General features: G+C 39.5%; 2 protein-coding genes across 8 annotated transcripts in view; one reads left to right on the forward strand and one right to left on the reverse strand.

The window, feature by feature from the left end:
• LOC135440596 (hormone receptor 4) overlaps positions 1–20,101 on the forward strand; it is a 49,439-nt gene that overhangs the window by 23,068 nt on the left and 6,270 nt on the right. For 5 of the 7 annotated variants that reach the window (XM_064699854.1, XM_064699850.1, XM_064699855.1 and 2 more), the window contains one exon: positions 8,092–8,565. The gene's annotated coding sequence lies outside the window, so the exon portion shown is untranslated. Of the gene's footprint in view, positions 1–6,758; positions 7,205–8,073; positions 8,566–20,101 lie in introns of those variants that run through there. The other 2 variants (XM_064699857.1, XM_064699852.1) reach the window with 2 other exon arrangements.
• LOC135440512 (uncharacterized) lies at positions 903–1,577 on the reverse strand. Its single transcript, XM_064699724.1, has one exon. The coding sequence runs from the start codon at positions 1,459–1,461 to the stop codon at positions 1,024–1,026; it is 438 nt and encodes a 145-aa protein (XP_064555794.1). The 5' UTR covers positions 1,462–1,577; the 3' UTR covers positions 903–1,023.

Raw genomic sequence — 20,101 nt, forward strand, 5'->3', positions numbered from 1 at the left:
CGTATTACGATCAAATGCAAATGAAGAAGTCAACAAATTCCGAAACATAGTTTTTTACTATGCAGTGAAAATTGCTGGGCGTTGTTGTTGTTGCAGTTGTTGTTGCTGCAGTTGTTGTTGCTGCAGTTGTTGTTGTTTATGGTGTTGCGCATGCGTGTGACCAGACAATAACAACATTGCACTCACTCGCATAAATCGGTGACAAAGGCGTTCAACAACAGCGCAAACAAGAAAATAAATGAAAACAAAAAAATAAAACTTCAAAAGAAAACGGCAAGCCGTAGAGCAAATACCCTTTCCACTTATACATATTGGACTTAAGTAAACGATATATAAATATCAATCAATATCTGTCAAATATATGCGAATAAATATTAAATATTTGTAATGATCCTAAAGTTGGCTATAATCATCGTCTCACTAGGCGTTCGAATCTATTCGTTAAGTCGAGCTATCTTAATGGAGTTCGATTCTAATAAAATTTCAACAAAATGTTAACTTTTCAGTCTGAATGGGTTTTCCTTTCGTGTTGGAGCCATGATACCCGCTGTAAGGGTATGTACAAAAACCTACAATGCAACATGAAAATGTATGGAAATTAATGCGCAGCACGCGAAAAATTCATTAAATGTGCGCACATACCAAGAAAATTGCAGAGCAGGGCTTAAACGAGAGTTGAGAGTTGGGTTTGGCAGACTTTGAGAGCATGTTTCATTTTTATACATATTGTTTTTCTATCTTATGTAATCGCATTCTTAAGCTGGCAAATGGCTAGGAATTCAGTTACATGATCACATAAACCTAAAACAATTTATACACACACATGACAAAATGATATTTTCGAATTCAGAAATCGGGCAAGAATGTAAGCTTAGGGGGAAAGAACTTTCGGGCTAAGTATGTAGATTTGGGCTAGTTAAGATCATCGTGAACCACAACTGTACATTTATTTGGTTGAAATTTAGTTAATGATCTTCGGCGTGTATGTACACACAAACATATATACAGACTATTTAACATCAACTAATCGAGTGGCGCTATCGTTCCTAGAATGCGTAGATATAGCTCTGCGGATCCGCGAATGCGAAGCTTACGGGCACAGAGCTTCACCAGCCAGGGTATGTCCAGGTAGTCGGCGCCCTTCATTATGGCCCGTACGGTCGCCAGCTTCTCGCGCAGAAACTCCTTGTCCCAGTCGTCAATGTGGCGTTCGATGTCGGCGGGTTCGTCTTTGCTCTGGACCCAGGCGGGTTCCTCTTCGCCCTTGTGGTACTCCATCCAGAGCAAAATTTTGAGTAGTACATCGTGATTGATGCCATGCACCGGTAGTATCAGCTCTTTGTATGCGTTTTCCGCTGTGCTGTACTGGCACATATGCTGAATGACCTTTGACCGCTGCAGGACACCAAAATCGATGCGTATAAGGGATCCGTCCCTTGTCTCCAATCGAACGTGGTTCATTGTGCAAATATTTGTTCAAGATTAAGTTGAAGATTTTGACAAATTGCCACGACTTCTATACACAGGGGCTAATTAATTTTCAGTGTGTCGATAGAAACGATAAAAGTTTGACAGATGAAATTATCAAGGATATACCTGCATGTATTCAATTCATGCAGTGTTGTAAGCTAGTTGGTCTACTCATCAAATATCTAGCCAGATATAAAACATATCTGAAGCGCATGTTTCTCTATCGACAGCTATTGGCAAATTACTTAAGATGATAGCTTTTGGGTCGCCAACTAGTTCAGTAACTTGACTTAATTACAGCGTGAACTTTTAACGAGCCAGTAGACCGTTAGGCTAAAACAATCAGAACGTTATCCAACACTACATTTGCTGTGCATTCGCAGCATTGCCAAGGATAACGACAGGAAGCTTACAACTTATGGCAGCAGCATATTTCCATAGGTAGAACATTTTGTATGTTATGTGGAGGTTAGATAAATAATCCAAAGAACAGTTGTGAATTTTAAATTTTAACAATATTTTCGATTGGGAAAAAACGGAGTAATTATATTTCTGTTTCAAAATGTATATCTCTCACATGTTTATAGCCAGACAGCTAAAGTCAGGTAGACTACTAACTGCCTCTATAGATCACGCCATAAATACCCCGACCTCTCCCGGTTCGCATAAATCAATATTACTAGAAATTATAGCTGCAGGATTACAGTCTTTAAGTCATCAAACAAAAAACGAATATTCAAGAACAGATTCTTTTCAACTGAGTTCCGCTTTTAATGGACTAGAAAAAGATCATTGTTTAGTCGGTTGGACATGACTTAATATTTAATATTCGAATACTTGAACTAAGCTTATTGGGTTTAAATAATAATAAAAATTTAGTACAGCCGCTTGATTTTTTGTAAATCACTCAGTTAGCTGGCTTAGATCGGTAGAAATCTCAAAATAGATATGAAAACAATTAGTTTGAGATAAGGTCTGTTTTTCAGTGTTTCAGTGTTGTGAAATGTCGCACACTTCAGCTCTGCAAGGCGTTGCAAATTTGTGAGAGCACTTTGACACTTTCATGCAACCGGAGGGCTGTGCCAAATGGCAGCCGTAATACCACCTGCAAATGAATGAAAACAGCAAACGAAAACTTTCTCGACATACTTTACAAAACAATGGGCGTATGTGGGCGTGTCCGGTTTTCTTATTTGCCACAATTTCAAGTGTAAAAGTGCATGGGAAATTGCAAAGCAGAGTCGCAGGTGAAAACCCATGAGAAGGGCTGCCAACATGCAAACACTTTCCGACTGAGGTCAACTACTGATTACGAGTGCTCTGAACGGAACATATAAAAATCAACTAATTATTGAATTTAATTTCAGATCTCGGTAATATAAGAACATATAGAAGTCATGCTTTTAGAAATTATGGAGTGTTTGTAATTTCCCATTTCTCAAAGAGTTAAATTGTATGGTTAAAAGTGTGGTCAGGTTTTGGGTTAAGGTGCGTTAAGGGTTAAGAGAAAAGAAATTGCTTGCACGTTAAGAACCTCGCAACTTCGCAATACAACGCGGGTCATTGAGTTATTTTACAACTGAAGAGAAGGTGGCTCAGTGCAGAGATGACCCAGAAATTTAAAACCATGAAAGTTCGAATTCTTCAGAAAGTAATGTCAGAATATTCACGGCATCCTACGTTAATCAACGAACATGTTTATCAAAAGTGTTTTTTGAGATAGCTTTCATGTATCTCAAAAACTCCAATTAAGTTTTTATGGGTTATAAAAAAGAACTTATATTTGTAGGCACCAGAATACAGAACGCAAACAGACGCATGAAGGATAAGGCTTAAATGTATTATTGTAATGTCCGACTACGATATACCCTGTACCTGATCTATTTACAATTTTCCAGACTTAATACGATATTTATGTGTGCAAATACCAAAAAAGGAAAAAGGATACCTGCAATAATCCGTTTCCTTTTTATGAGAAAGTACTTACCCAAGTGTCTCTTGCTGTCTCTACCTCGTAAAATCGCAGAGCTATGCTTAGAATACTTTCTTTCAAAATCGATCTTTATCGACATTGTGGAGAAAAGCAGACGGACAGAAGGACATGTTTTGATATACCCAACTCGTTATCCCAATCAAGAGTATAGATATATATTAATGGGATTGCAGAAGTCGTCGTCTGCCTTCCTTCTGCAGAGCTTAGATCTCAGGCTGGGGAATTGATGTTCTGATTTCATAAACACAGCTCCTATGTTAATCCTCCCTAGATGCATTCTCTGTTTGGCCATGTTCAACTAGAGACTGTGCCTAGATAGTCAATTGTGTGGCATATACAGCATAGCACTCGACTTACCATTTCCGTTGCGTTTAAATGTACTTACTGGCCAACTCAATACCATATTTTATTTATTTATTATTATGAGGCTTTTTATTCGAACTGTTTTTTGTGGGCTGTAGCTTTTGCACGAAAAGTGCAACGAAATATGCAGAAAAATGATTTAATAAGTTGTTAAACAACAACTCGAAGTCAACCGGATATCGGACTGCGCAGAGAGCTGGCCAAATGGTTTTGCAATTTCCCTAAGTTTTTTGTTGCTGCTGCCGCTGTTGTTGTTGTTGTTGCTGTTGTTGCTGGCGTTGCATGTCGCAAGCGTTTTGGCCAGATGCGTGTGGCACGATCGGACGAGCCGAGCCGTTCGTCAATTAAACGGCAGTCGGCAGAAATTTACAGCTTGCGCCCAATTAATGCCCCAAGTGGCAAGGCGCACACACACATACACACAGCTCCTTAAGCTCCAGTGCCAACTTGCGACTCTCAAACTGTGGACTCACGCTCTTCGCTCCCCACAAGTCGATTAATCAAAGAGTCAAACGTTTTGACGCTTATCGAACGTTTTAGCGCCTGATGATGATCAGTCAGAGGCAGCGGCTGGGTCGGCTGCAGGGGCAGGGGCAGGGGCATGGGGCAGGGGTAGGGGCATTGCCAGTGGCAGATGCTGACGACAATCGTCAACAGCAGCAGCAGCACCAGCAGCAGCAACAACAATCGCACATTGATTTACGAGTTCCGTTCGCACAATCTCACGCGTGAGGCTGGGATTCGAGCTGCAGCATTCGATTTGATTCGTTTGCTTTTCGACTGCATTCGTTCATTCAATTCATTCACTTCATTCAATTCATTCATTGGGCCCCGCGGAGCACATCTCGCGAAAACATTTGTCGACCTCACGTATTGTCCGCCCCCCCCCCCCCCTTACCCGCCCCCTCCACCGTCTTTGCCTCCTTTTTTCCACCCATCATTGGCAAGCAATAATTGTTTTTTTTTTCCCCCATTTTACGAGTATTGTTTAATCACCGACAACTTTTGGCTACCTCTGCAATCATTTTGCTGATGTCTTTACCGCTTTGATCGAGCCGGCGTTCCATGCATAATAGAGTAGTTGTTGTTGTTGTTGTTGTTGCTGCTGCTGCTGCTGATGTGTAGCACTTGGCGGACCGAAGGCATTCGAATTTAGATTTGGTTTCGTTTAACGTATCGGACATGAATCGACAGCAAATTTGTCGACTGCTCAACTCGCGCAACCCCTCTCGACCCCTCTGCTCCGCTCTGCTCCACACTCGGCCAGCGTCAAGGTTTTCGTTTATTTGCCACAAGATTTCAAGGGCAACTGCAGAAGCTTTGTGTACCGGCAATTTGGACTGTTTGTTTATGTTGACAGAGTTGTGGCCGCGGTGCAATTTGTGGTTACGGCTGCAAATCGAATCTCTGCTCAAATACTTGGTTGTAACACAATTGATTGTGGCCAAATCTTTGCCGCGACCGTACGAATGTACGTCTATCTATTTACGTTCAAGTGCGCGTTCATGCCACGCCCGCCAGGGGCGTCAACATAATATCTGGCACAGTTTTGGGTCTCGAGTCAGTAAAATTGTCAAATTGTCAAATCAATTGTTGATGGTCTTCTTTTAACATCAAGGCACACCCATTACCGCACCCACAAATAGGTTCTAAGGTGACAGTTTGAAAACCATTGTGGTTACAGTCTTAAAGTCACGAATTCCATAATCAAGAAGAGTTTTACCGACTGTTATTGAAATGGGAATAGATTGTTGCGCAGTCGGTTGCACCCGCTTGTTCACTGTGAATTCAAATTCTATTCCAAATCATTTTTGATTTCTTTCTTTAGCTAAATATATAAAAATTCTCTTTGAAACGCTGAACCTATCAAAAATGGGTAAAGATGAGGCTTAATGTTTTGTTTGCAAATTACTGTCATAGGCAGAAGGAAGCATCTCCGACCCCATAATGTATATATACATATATTCCTAATCAGGAGCTGAGTCGATCCAACCATATCGATCTTGGGAACAACAAAAGCCTGATATCTGAATAATAAATCCTCGTAAACCTGCTTCAATTATATTAATATTAAATGGGTTTGATATTTACAAATGCTTTTTAACTCTCCCCGATAACATATTTTAGTAGGTATTTGAGAGTCTTCGACTTTGGTATGAACACATATTTGAATGCCATCTTTATGCCCTGAAAACTTCATTAGGATCGGACAACAAACTTCGACATTGTTGAAGAATGCATTACTTTTGTGTTTTGTTTTTGTATATGTATGTACGGAAGAAATTTAGAATCACAAACCAAACAAGATATGTATGGCTAGTGTTAGTCGGCTAGTCGGTTAGTCGGTATCTCCCAATCGGGTACTCCCGACTAAAACCAAATTCGTATTTTATTTTTTTGCTGCTAATTGATATAGTAATTTTTGAGTCTCAGCGAATGAATGTCGAAATAACGTACTTTCCTGTTTTAATTCAAAAGTATTTCAACTTTAATCAGAGATAGTCCTCAATCGGTTGTGGGTTAGCTCGTAGTTGGGGAACTTACATGCGTAAGCATTCCCATGAGGTGTACACAAGCCGAGTTGCGATCATTAAGAAAACTGTTGGCCAAGAGTAAAGCAAAGAAAAGTAAACTAATTAACACATCGACACCGAAACTCGATGCGAGCAGACATAGGAATATGGGTCGGTTGGGCTATAAGCGTAGTCGGGTAGTACGACTCTAGCGCCGACTCATGGCGCATATATTATTTGTACATAGTTGGCGGCATATACGTACATACATACACATATAGTTCACTTAGCGCTTGACGCTAACTAATGTAATTTTGATGTACTGACAAAGCACAGTTGAACAAACAGCTAGAAAAGTGTGTGTGCGTGTGTGTGTGTGTGTGTGTGTGTGTGTGTGTGTGTGTGTGTGTGTGTGTGTGTTGCAAGCAATTAACTGGGCGTCAAGTGTTGACCAACTGCGTGAGCTTCACTTGAATCGAGAAATTATCAAGGTGCTGAACATCGATATGTGGAATTGCATTGTGACATTCTCCCAGCTGCTTGGGATGTCCAAGCGAAGTGTGTTGAAAGTATTTGTTGAGGCGCCAGTCGAAGAGATTTCGCGTTCCCCGCTTTTTCCGCCGATTACCGATTTCGCAATGTTTGCTTAATTCCCGAAGCGTGCGCTCATTGAATCGAACCATTTCCGCCTTTCGCTTGCAACTGCCTGACGATAACGATAACAATGACGATGGCCAATACGATGCCGATGCCGATGCCGATGACGATGACGATGACGCTGACGATGACAACGACGTAGAACTAGCCAGCGGCAAAAAGTATAGCAATACCATGGCCAGACGTAGACCCAAATCAGCCTTGATTGGTAAGTAGCTGGGCTGGGACCAAGTCTTGCTACCGTTTATAAATCTCTTAATTAAACGCTCATTAAAATGCTAATTACGCATTTTAAGTAATTTCAACATTTTCAACTAATGTAATTGTTGTTTCTACTTCTCTCTGCGTTCCATTTCAATGGCACCGAGTTGTTGCCCGGACTTGGAACAGGGCGAGTAAATGGCCATAAAAACCTTCGCGTCGGTTCATTAGGTTTCTCTGTTCTACTCGTAATTGCATTGCGGCTTTTCCGGCTGGCTATTTTGATATATGCGCCTTGGGAAATACCTATTTTATTTCCTATTAAATGCCCGAGTTCGACTTACACAGCAAAGTTAACCTGCTTAGCCGAAATGTATCCAGTTTCGCTAATAATATTTTGAGTAAATTTAAAATCACATCTGGATTCATAGATACAGTTCACTTTGGGGTTCCAAAGACTTAATACCCTTCCAGACATTTGCACATTTGCGATATATTCATTGTTCCCAGAGATGCTATACGATATACATAGTTGTGCGATGTGGTTAAGATATTGTTTAAAACATAGATAAGTTCGATTCTACAGAGTTTGTTTATCTACCTGCTTATGTCAAAGATTCCACATGCTTTTGTGGAAAATTGGTGGAAATGGTTGCATGAATTTGATCGGCTTCAAACTCATTTTTAAATAACTTTGTAAACATTCATTTAAGCCGAAAAGAAGATGTTTCATTTTAATATTTTAGCTCTACCGAATAGCTTTAAGCTAAGTTTAAAATATAGAACGAAGACCACTTAAACAGGATAATATTAAAAAAATATTTGAAACATTTGCATGAAACAATGTTATTATTAAAAAAAAATAACTTAAAATAGTTTCGTTTTATATTACAGAGCTCCAATCGACGCAGGGAAGCGTCATGTTGTTGTCGCTGTCTTTGCAATATGTAGAACAAAACGCAACAACAAGAACAACCTACTCAATTAACCCAATGCGATTTTTGGCCAAGAATAACAACTCCATTAAAAAGCGAGTAAAAAACGGGCTTCAGTTCATCTAATTTAACAGGGGAAACAAGCACTAAAAGTTGTTAAAACACCGACATTTTTAATATTACCGGTCCGAAAAAGTACGCGAATCTATTGCCAGAAGCAAGTAGAACGAACAAAAGCACATTGAAGCCCAACAAGAGAGCTTGAAACTGACGAAAAAGTTGCTAACAATTTGCTGGTGCTGTTCACAACAACTGGAACTACAACAACAGCAGCAACAACAACAACCACAACAACCACAACAACAACATCACGAACAAGTGTCGCCGTTTCTTAATGCAAAACAACCATTCTGTGATATCTTAAGATCCAAAGGTGAGTTGCACAAAAGTAAATCCCATTTGGCCCAGTGGAACGGAAATGCACTTGCCATAACCTCAATCTTATGATGTTTACTGCACGGCAGAGAGAAAACGTGGCTGGGATGACGAGGGTCAACCCAATTGGCCTATTTTGTGAATTTCACTTAGTTATATAAACAATTGAAGCAAACTAGAGTAAGACTAAAGGAATCAAGGCTGTAGAACGGTCTTTGACTCGGATCGGTTTGAGCCCGGAATTATCATGTTTTATTTATTTACCATAGACAAAGCCGTAAGTCGCATTAGTTGAATACAGTACAGCCGAACATAAACCTAAACCAAACCATGGTTTTCTTTAGGAAGGTTTGGGTTAAACGAATATATTGCATTTTTTTTTTAATATTTTTGCAATAAGTACTTTAACTTACGGACGGAAAGACGAACGGGCGGAGAATGATAGATCGACTCAGCTTGTTGTCCTCATTAAAAATATATATACCATATATACCATATATAAATCATTATGCCTTTTCTCAAATCCCGTTTTTATTTTGAAACTGATCGGACGGTAAACAAATAACTTTCATACAAAGTTTTTCCGCCAATTTACCACTGTTGCGAGTGGAATTTCCCAAATCGCTGAAATACGTATTTATTAAGTTCTTATGTAGAGCTTTGAAAATAAGTTTGAAAAAAATCGGACACAACTTAAAACTTCGCCCAACAAATCTTTAAATCGCTTTCCCCTCGAAGAAGTTTGAATTCTGCGAAAAGTGTAAAACACGTCTCAAATGATTTTTCTTATAGATCTTTGGAAACGAATTTGATCGCGAAACGTCACCCACCAAATCTGTGACCTCCATTTCCACCAAGGAGGGATACATTTTCCTAAAAGTGTGAAACACCCCTCAAATGAATTTGAACAAAGATCTTTGAAAATAAGTTTGAGCCCGATCCGATGGTAAACAAAAAAGTTACATACAAACGTTTTTCGCGATTTTTCCACACTTGCGGGTGGAATTTCCCGAAACCCCGTCTTAACGTGCACCTACATCACATAAGGTAGCTACAGTGAAAATTTCAGCTTCCTAGCTCTTACGGTTTGGGCTGTGCGTTGATCACCAATCAGTCAGTCAGTCAGTCAGTCAGGACAAACAGTTTTATATATAGAGATTGAAATACATAGTATATGTTGAACTGATTAGTTCTTTTAAAAATGGCAAAGAAATTTATAAAATGGGCTCATAATTGTGTAAACCGAACCTTTAGGCGAGGCATTCTTTTGAGCCGTGAGCTGAACCACGGAAAGTGATTGTCAGACTCGTAGCCATGCCAGGAATACATATTTTAACACAAAAGAACGTTACTTTTAGTTACCGAGAAGGGTTCTTTAACAAGAAAAAGGGTGACCTGAATACAGACCTTAACGGAAGAATTTATTTCGAGTGACTTTTAAAATATGTTTTGTTAATGGGATAGCTCTATTGCTTGGACGTTCTGGTATTGTTAAATCTAAAGCAAAGACCGATCTATATAGCAGACACCCCATAAGCCCGCTAATTGGCAGCCACTGTATATGTCAATCTTATGTTACATTTAAAGAGTTGATCCCGATCCCGAGTTAGCTGAAACTAAGCGCTTACATAGAAAACACATTATAATTGATATGGTCTGTCGCTCTATATAGACTTCTAATGTACAGTATATACTCGATTAACATGTGACAACACACGGTATTTAAGCGCAACCGTTAATTAGTGCCTGAGTTGCAGGGTTCGGCCGCCAGGCGGCGTCTCTGAGCGGTGGGTGTAATTGGAGCTGTTGCTGCTGCTGCTGGTGCTTGCGTGCTGCAACTTGTTGTGCCAATAAATAATATGCAATGTGCCAATCTAAAAAAAAAGAAGAAAAAATATATAAAAAAGTGTTGACAATGACGAACAACAACAACAACAGCAGCAACAGCAACAGCAACAATTGCTTCGAACCAGTCACATTCTTAAACTGTCAGTGACAATTAGAGAGCAAATTATGCTAACTAAATATGCGACGTGCAAATATTTCAATCGAGCTGCTCCAATCGCTGGCCACGCCGCACAGCGGGACCCTGGCGGACAGTCTGGCCACGACTGGAACTGGCACTGGTTGCTGGTAACTGGTAACTGGGCGTGGCAGCATCTCCAGCATCTCAAGCAGTAGCAACAGCAGCAGCCCAACCGTCGACATCTCTCAACTGCATCCATTTCATCTCGTGGCTGCTCTTACGTAAGCTCTGCACCTAGCCGGGCATGCCAATGGGGGGAGGGGGGAGGGAGGAATAGCCCATTATAATTATAGATGCGATCAGCGCTAAATTCAATTTTTACTATTTTAGCAGCCACCCACAGCGACCCGACCGGGCGGAAAATCTAAATCTGAATGGGAATCGGAATTGGATTTGGAGTCCTGGCAACGTTATGCTGCCGATGACTGTTCGGAGCAATTGTAGAGCTAATGGGCCGCTGTGGGATTGCGAAAGATTTGTTTTTTGTTTCTGACGTGCAAAATATGTCACGGGGTTTGGTTTTTGTGTTTTGTGTTTTGGCTTCGCCGCTGCCAAAGTGAATAATTTAACACAAGAGTCGCAAAAGTCGTCGGCTCCAGTTGCGCCACGGTAGTTAAAAGGTGTCAATCAAGCCGGCTGACCAACATGCAATCCATTGGCCAGACCCAAAGCCGCAGTTAAAGCCAGCCAGACAACGGGCTGCGGCAGTGCTGCGCCTGTTAGCCGAAAAAAGCCAGAATATCGCTGTTTTTAGACATATTAACGAGTGGCTGGTAGGACTATGGTAAATCATTTACTTTATTTTGATATTATTTAATACAAAGATAATTTCATTAAAATATGGTATAATTCGATTCATTGATCTAATCCCAGAACAATTTCAAGCTTATTTTTGAGAATTAACTCAACTTCGCCAGAGTTTCTTGTTCAGAAAACCGGCTGGGTTTAACAGATCCAGTATTCTAGTATTCTTTTTATTTAAGATTAATTTGTTGTGCTGTCAGCTTTGACTGTCAGTTTTGACTGAACCAACAATACAAAACGAATCGTGGCGGTGTCAGTGCTGAGCTGTTAGCCTTTTTCAGCCAGATTTGGCCATAATTTCAGCACAGAACAATATCAAATATACAAGGAATATAATGTTTATAAATTGTAAGAACCGAAGAGTCTTGGGCATAATTATATTATACATTTGAATTATTGCTTGTGCTTCGTTCAAGTTTAAGTTGTTTTCAATAAATTCACTTGAATCGTATCTCTACTTGTTGATTGATTGCAATTGGTGGTGGAAATTATCAATGACATCCATTGTTATTGCTTTTAATGACAACATATTGTATTTTAAGCAATTGAAATTACTTTTATTAGTTAATTAATATATATATATATATATATATGAGTATTACGTCATAAACATAAAATCAGATGTAGAGTTGTAATGTTTAAATGTAATAGTAATTCACGCTCAGTAGATCATTTTCGCCAATAAGACTATACATAATTTGCCCAAAGCCAAAACCAGTTGTGAATCACAAGAAAATTAATTTATTCTGTTTGTGTTTGCTGCGTTGCGAACACTGTTTTCTTTGCTGTATCTGTCAGGTTAGTTGCCAGATATTTTGGACGCATGTCATGTTAATTAAAGTGAATTGAACTCAATCAACACGATTCTTCCAACCCCCTTTCCACAGTCCCGGCAACCCCGCAACCCGGCAGCGCGGCAACCCGAACGAATACCCTAAGCCATGCCCCAGGCCGTTGCAGAGTTTGAGGTGTGCTGACTTACTGCCAACTACTGCAGCAGCTGCTGTCGCCCTTTTGGTGAACTAGTTCAAGCCAAAGGGGCCCACTTCAAGCACTTAAATACTTTGTCATTAGGGGCAAATCATGATGGAAGGCGAACGCCCCCAAACGGGCATCAAAATCGCCTCACTTTGCATAATAAAGTTGTTGCTCGCTGCGCCGGGGCGGAGGCAAGAGAGTGGGGCGCGCCCTGCTCTTGCTGGGCCATGATCTGGATCCGTAGCTGGGATCTGCATGTTCCCACGCCCAAGTTTTACCCCAACTCAACAGTTGGGCGGCTGCCTGTTTGCAATTTTTATTGCTGTTGCCCTGGCTGTGGCTGTGGCTGTGTCTGGGCTGCTGGCTTTAAATGCAAATCAAGTGATTTTTTATTGCTCGATTCGTGTTTGTTGTTGTTGTTGTTGTCGTCGGCAATCGATTTGGGGATTCAGTTTTGTTTAGCGGAAACTGTGAGCTGCCCGCTCATTTGCTGGCCTCCCTCGGCTGCCGTTTCTGCAGCGAATGAATGACACAGATTCGGCGCACATAATTGTGGGCTGTGCTACGGAGCACGCGGCGCATACGTAATATTGAATATCCAACTAGATTACGCATACGACGCATGGCCCGTCCACGCCATATCACTTGACGCTGCATGCTGCGCAATCGGCTAGCACCCCGAAACAATGAGCCAGTTACACCATATGACATAATATATACATACATATGCACAGATATATATATACATATATAAATCGTGTCGGAGCAATTCCGAGAACTTCGAGATGCGAAGCATCTGCATCAATTGTCGATCTCAGCGAGCTCTTCTCGTTTGTGTACGTAGCACATTTGGCTTGATGTTGCATTATATAATGCCATTGATTAATCTATGGGCTCTATTGCAACACACATCAAAGAAATGATCTAAAATGAAAAACCACAACACAGAAAACAGCAGCAGCAGCAGCAACATCAACAACAAAAACAACAAAAAGCCTATAAAAACAGGCTTGAAATCAATGAATATTTTGTAAATATTTTGTTGTCGGCCGCGCTCTTCGTGTTTGTTGTAGTTGGCTAAAGTTATGCTTGGCGCGTAACTGGGACAGCAGCAACAGCAACGGCAGCAACAACAACAACAGCAACAACAAGAGCAACAACGGCAACACTCTCGCTTTCACGCCAGACCAATCGAACACAGAATAAACAAGTAAGAGTGCTCTAGTCGGGAGTGGCCGACTTAAAGATACCCTGAAGCCAGTACCGAGCTGCTGTTGCTGTTGCTGTTGCAAGCATTGTTGCTCTTTTCCATACAAACGTACTATGAAGAATGGGAAATACACCGAATGCGAATGGGATTTCGGTGTTTGTAGTCCAAATTTGCTGTCTCTAGCTCTTGTAGGTTCAATCATATAGTATAAGAATCAGGCTGTATCGTTAGTTATCTAGCTCATATAGTTTCTAACAGACTGAACCAGAACATATGCACTTTATAGGCTTGGAGAAGCCTATTTTTACCTGTTAGATAGCCTTGCATAATCCTAAACAAGCCGCGTTTGATATTAGTTGTATTTGCTTAACTTATAAATCAATTGATAAAAATAAAAAAATAACAAAACAGACTCCAATAATACTCCAGTTTCATGTTACACGATTTCTCAGAAACTTCAGATCAACTATTAAACAACAGCTTTAATTGTCTAAAAGAATGAAATTGTTGACTTTTGTTTGTTAAAATAAAAAGTATTCTAAGCTCTGGTTGTGTTCACGAAATTTGTATATAACATATATGTATATACGATTTTTTACGTATTTTATATGTCATACCCTGTAATGCAAAAGTTCTGCTACTTAGTAGTTCAAAACTTGGCAGCATTTAATTGGTCTTTCTTTAATCGCATTGTTGTTGTTGTTGCTGCTGTTGTTGTTGTTGTTGGTGGTTTGTTTCTTTAATTATTTTCCATAAATTTGCGGGCCAATTGACGTCCGCGCAGACACCACCACCGCCGCTGCCGCCCCCACCACAGCCCTCGTCGCCGTTGCCATTGCGGGCACGTACAGAAAAAGTAAAGTAAAAATGTTGCACAACTAAATCGCATTTATTTAAAATTCCAGACCATTGCGAGTTGCGGCGGCGGCAACAACAACAACAACAACAACAGCAGCAGCAGCAGCAACAAAAACAATAACAACAACAACAACATCGACGAGAGCAACAAATATTTAACAGAAAATTCGTTTGGCTCTTTGGCGGCAAATATGCAAACCGACCGCCGACCGACAAAACCTGCGCCGCATGTCCCAACCTCAACAGTTGGACACCGCTGTGGTGTGGGCGGTGGCGGCGGTGGAGTGGAAGGGGAGCGGGGGGGTCTCAGGGGTTGCCTGATCACCGCCGGGAACTATGGGGAACGACAGCAGGGGGGAGGGAGTTGTCGCCCCCGCAGCGACGCCTCTTGACGCAATGCTGCCGATGTGGGCATATCGATAGCCAAGTGACTTACTTTTTCTTTATGTTATACCCTAGCAGAGAGTATTATGATTATTTCTCACAACGAGTAACACATCGAGGCAGACATATCCGATACTTGCATTACCAAACTCACAATAACGAGGTTTTATTGCAGACCCATCGATCGTTTGGTAATTAACTATTCTTGTCATTCGAAAAGCACTGCTTAACACTGTTCCTGTAGTACGATAGATAAATGTTCGTTCAAATCTCTATTCTTTATAGAAAAAGACCCATATCGAAGAGTATTGAAATTCCAGCATAACTTGTATTAATTTTCTCAATTTTTTCTGTTTTATAATTTGTATTTTGCATTTGAACATCGTTTTTGGATCGGATCGTTTAATAAAAGATTATAGTTATCATTCGAAAAGCATTGCTCAACACTGTTTCGTGGTGCGGGTACATTTTGTGGCAAATCGCAATCCGTTATTCCACCTTATGGAAGGGTATTGAAACTTCAGCATAACTTTAGCTAAATGTTCTTTCTCAATTTTGTTTTGTTTTATAATTTGTATGTATGTGAATTTCGTTTTTGTTTTGAAGTTCTTTTTTAAGTTTATGGCCCATAAGTTACGCTAAACTCAATCAAGTGTAAACGCGAATGCTCTCAAATTGCGGCGATGTGGCAACACTGCTTAGGCATTGTCCAAAGTTGAAAATCGCTGGTGGGGCCACCGTAGATCAACTTATATTGGCAACTTATATAGGCAAACTGCATATAAATTATATATTCCAAAGTAATAAGTCAAATAAATTGTTCGAAGGAATTGTGATTATGATATATTATATCGTAATCATAGCACAAAAGTGTTGCAAAACATTCAAATGTTAGGAAAAGTGTGCTGAAACTGCTTTTAATTGTATTCCGAAAATAAAACGAGAAATTTTCTTGATTTTTGAGTAATTTTATTATTGTTATTGTTTATTTGTGTATTTGCAAGCCAATCTCTCCATTCTGCTAATGTTGATTTAATTTTAATTGTAAATTGCTGGTGAACAACAGCTCAAATTGTGGATTTGTTTTGTTAATCTTTGGTTTGCTCCAATTAGTAAATACAATAAAATGCGTGAATTTGAATGAAAATATTGTATTTACTATTTGAAATGTTGGTCTATTAATACAACCTTCGGGGTGGGTTCCCCAAATTGTGGCTGACTTCCTGCAAGTAATGTTGAAAGCACCGAAATTTCATATCAATTGTTGTGCTAATGTACGGGTTACATTAATTAGAGCAGAGCGTACATTGGCTTTCCAAATTATAAATGGGTTTGTCTTTGTTCAGATTTGAAAACTAAAAGCTATGTGAATGCCACAACAGATGTCAGTACTTATTGGTGTTTCAGTGCGCATAAACGTGCGCTTACAAAATTGTGGATAAGTGTTGAGAAGGCGGCAAATATTAAAGATGATTCTCGGTGTTCTATTTGGAAAATTCAACTGAAGGTTTTTATTTAAAAACGTTTTGCAATCCTTTTTTGAAAATATTAATACATTTTAAAGATAATTCTTGGTTTGAATTAAAAACACATCAAAAGGTAACTTTAAATGTAAATTTAATGAATATGATTATTGCTGCGCCCTGCTCCATTTCGATCTATCAATACCCCAATTTGCAGTAAAAGTGTTGCAATACAAACAAATATTAATTATGATTCTTGGTCTAGTGCTGTACAATTGCAGTCATTTTCCATATTGTGTTAAACAACAAAATACATTTGAAAGTTGGGCAACATTTCTTGCGCGGTTTTCAACACCGTTCGCTGCCCACGCAACACCCTTCTCCCAACCGGCCACACTCCATCATTCTCCTGGTTTGGCCTCCACCGGACGCCCAAATCATTAACGCCTTCACATCGAGACAGAGGCGAAAACGTAGAATGCCAAACCCAAATCAAGGACAACAAATTGAAATCAAAAATCATAAATAACATTTTACTTTTGTTGTCAATTTTGTAGTCGTTGTTGTTGTTGTTGTTGTTGTTTGATGGTTGACTCATACGCGCTGCGATCGTGTCTAATTGGCCAACTTCAAGCGACAGGTTGAAGACTTGGAGTTTGAAGTTGTTTTGGGTTTTGGTTTTGGTTTTGGATTTGGAGTGTTTCCAAGTGCAGGCGCCGGCGTCGCACTGTGGGCGCAGTTGCCGAGCCCAAAAATAATAATAAAACAACAAAAACAACAACAACAGCAGCAAAGCGAACGATGCAAAGTGCAGCCAAACAGAAAAAAAGTAACAACAATAACAAAAATTATGCTATAAAAGGTAAAACCCCAAAAACTGAAACAATCAAATGGAACGTGATTCGTAACTGGATTCGAGGCAACGGAATGCGCCAACGCGAGCCTCAGCGCCAGCGCCAGAGCCAGCGCCTGCGCCTGCGCCTGCGCCTGTCCAGCGCTTTTTTATTTTTTTTTTTTTTGTTAATACGTAGAACCAGCGACAACAACAACAGCACCCAAATTGTTGTTTGGCAATCAAAAGTAAAACAAAAACCAAAAAACAAAAAAAAAATACCTAACGCGAAATACAAGACAGTAAAAGAGTAACAAAGCTGCTTGTTTTGTGACTGCTCGACTTGCACACACCCTGTAAGAAACCATAAGCGCTTATTAATATACACAAATATTGGTGGACTACAACTTTTTTTGTATACCGACTTTTTTCGTCATTTTTTTGTAATTCTCTCTAAAGGCTTCAGTTTGTTTAAGGTTTTTCAAAATTTAATGATTAAAATATTATTAAATGCTTATTACGTCACTTCGTCTATCATACTAGTATGCCTCCTGCTGACTGAATATACCCTTCCACTGTCATTTAATTGGTACAGGGTACATCATAAAACATGAAAACCATTCGCGTGCGCGCGCTTGCCGCTGCCTAACGGTGTTTGTAGTGGCTGCGCAGTCGCGTCAGATTCGTCATAGAGCCGCACGTTCCACGTTTCGCGTTCCATGTTCCACGCCGTTCCAGGCCAAGCCTTGCTGGCGCTGCCCAGCTAACGTGATTTTGCAGAGCGCTTTGCATTTTGAATGAAAGGCAACGCCGACGCTGACGCCGACGTCGACTGCGGCGTCGTCTATTGGCAATAAATAATTCTTTGTAGTCGCTTGTTTTTGCAGCCGCTGACTGCCTGCGCCTTATTTTTTGCTGCTGTTGTTGTTGTTGTTATATTTATTGTTTTTTTGTGTTATTTTGTTGCTTTACTTCAATTTAATTAGTTTATTTGAAAGCAGTTCGGGGCGATGGTGTCATAGATTAAATTGGACCCAATTCATTTTTAACATTTTTTCACATTTTTATTTTATTTTTTTTTGTTTTTTTTTTTTTTATAAGTATTATAATTTGATTGTTCTGCACTGTTGCCGCACAAAAGGCATTTGAAATTTGTGGAATTCGCATTGAATCGTTAACTTGGCTAACTTGAGCCAGTAAATCAACTTCAATTGCAATTGCAGTGAAATTGCCTGACATGTTATTAGGCAAGTCCTCAATGGACTGAACTGGTTTTTAAAGTTTTTAAAGTGAGACACATTCTAGAAACCTGGTATATTCGTTTATCGAGCATACAAATTGATTTATTCTCTTTCAAGAAAACTCTGTTCATTCATTTGATACGATATTTTCTAGGATTATACTATTACTACTTTTTAGTAAAAAACATTTTCAATCTAGAATTATAAGTTAGTTCATACTGTACCTAAGATATCCTTAGGTTTTTTATAGCTTGATTTCGGTTCACATTTTCCTATTATACTTAAAATCAGCTTCCGTTGATCAGTTTTAATATTATGTTTTGTCAATTTTTTTTAAAAATATAATCTACAAGTTCTTGATCCATCCCAGCACACCACTGAGCATATCAAGTTAAGTTTATTTTTATATATCTGATTCTCGGTTCCATTTTTTAGCATTCCCTTTAATAGTCTACTTCATTGACCAAATGTTTCATTCACATTTTCTGTGTCTATTCTAGCTGCTTCCCGTGAATTCAGAACATTTCAAAAAGTATCTTATCTTTTAATTCATTTATGTGCCAAATATATTTCATATGCAATATAATTTGATATTTAAGATTTTAGATTTGAGTTTTTATTTTATGTTCAGAAAGTTAGAAACGTTTCATGCTGAAAATTAAATCGCAAAATAACGTATATATTTGGACAAATTTGGAGCTACTTGTGTAAAAACATTTATTTTCGGTTTTTTATTTTTGGTAAATTTAGAAACTTGTTTTAAAGTTTTATAGCTGAGGTGATAGCAAATGTTTATTTTTCCTCTAAACTCTCTCTTGAATTTTCTTTATCAAATTTTACCGGAAATTGCTGACATTATTTGGTCCTAATGTGGAACTGGAGCTGGGATATACTTAAACTGACAATCTTTCGCATTTATATGAAACAATATTAATGCGATGTTACTCTTTTTGTTAAAAATTTCATAACAAGGGTAAACAAAGCGAAATAATTACCAAAACAGGTCTTCAATTGAATACAATATCAATTGCACTCGGTGCTCTATGGAGCTTCAAAGCTGCCAGCTGACAGCTGCCGCATCGCAGCCCAAAACTGAGACGCAACTCTGTGCGTAATGTGCGCCCACAAATCATCGAACGCGGAGAGGCGTTTAAAAAGAGCTGCAACAATCAAAAAGAACAGCAACAACAGCAAGCAGAGCGTATTTGGCCATTTATCAATTGAGCGAAGCTAATTAACATGAGCGAAGAAACAGCCACAGCAAACAATAACAACACACCAATTGCCAGCTGATATTTGGCGCGTGCGCAGAGCTTGCTTCAACAACAACAACAACAACAACTACAATCAAGAAAACAACAACAATGAATAAAGCAAACGCCAAAACCAGATGGCAAATCCATTGCAGGATGCACTTGAGCGCAGCGGCATCAAAGATGCGCGGGTTGGCGGTAGGTTGGGTGTAATGAAACGGAATGGAATGGAATGGGATGGAATGGAATGGAGAGGAGCGAGCAGACTTTGCTGAATGTTAGCTGAACGCGCATGCAACCGCAGTTGTACCCTGTATAATATGGGTACAATTGGGTATATTATTCACTTAGCATATACCAGGGCTGCAAACCTGTTTCGAGCTGAGCCGGAATCGAATGTTTTTACTTAGCGAACCCGCTGAATAAAGCACACCCGAATACATATCTTATCTTTCTGAATATTAAAATACTAAAATTGCAATAAA

Source organism: Drosophila montana, unplaced genomic scaffold (genome assembly GCF_035044405.1).
Source record: "Drosophila montana isolate Dmon_TW-CO22-7 unplaced genomic scaffold, ASM3504440v1 contig_1624_1, whole genome shotgun sequence".
Taxonomy (NCBI): Eukaryota; Metazoa; Arthropoda; class Insecta; order Diptera; family Drosophilidae; genus Drosophila; species Drosophila montana.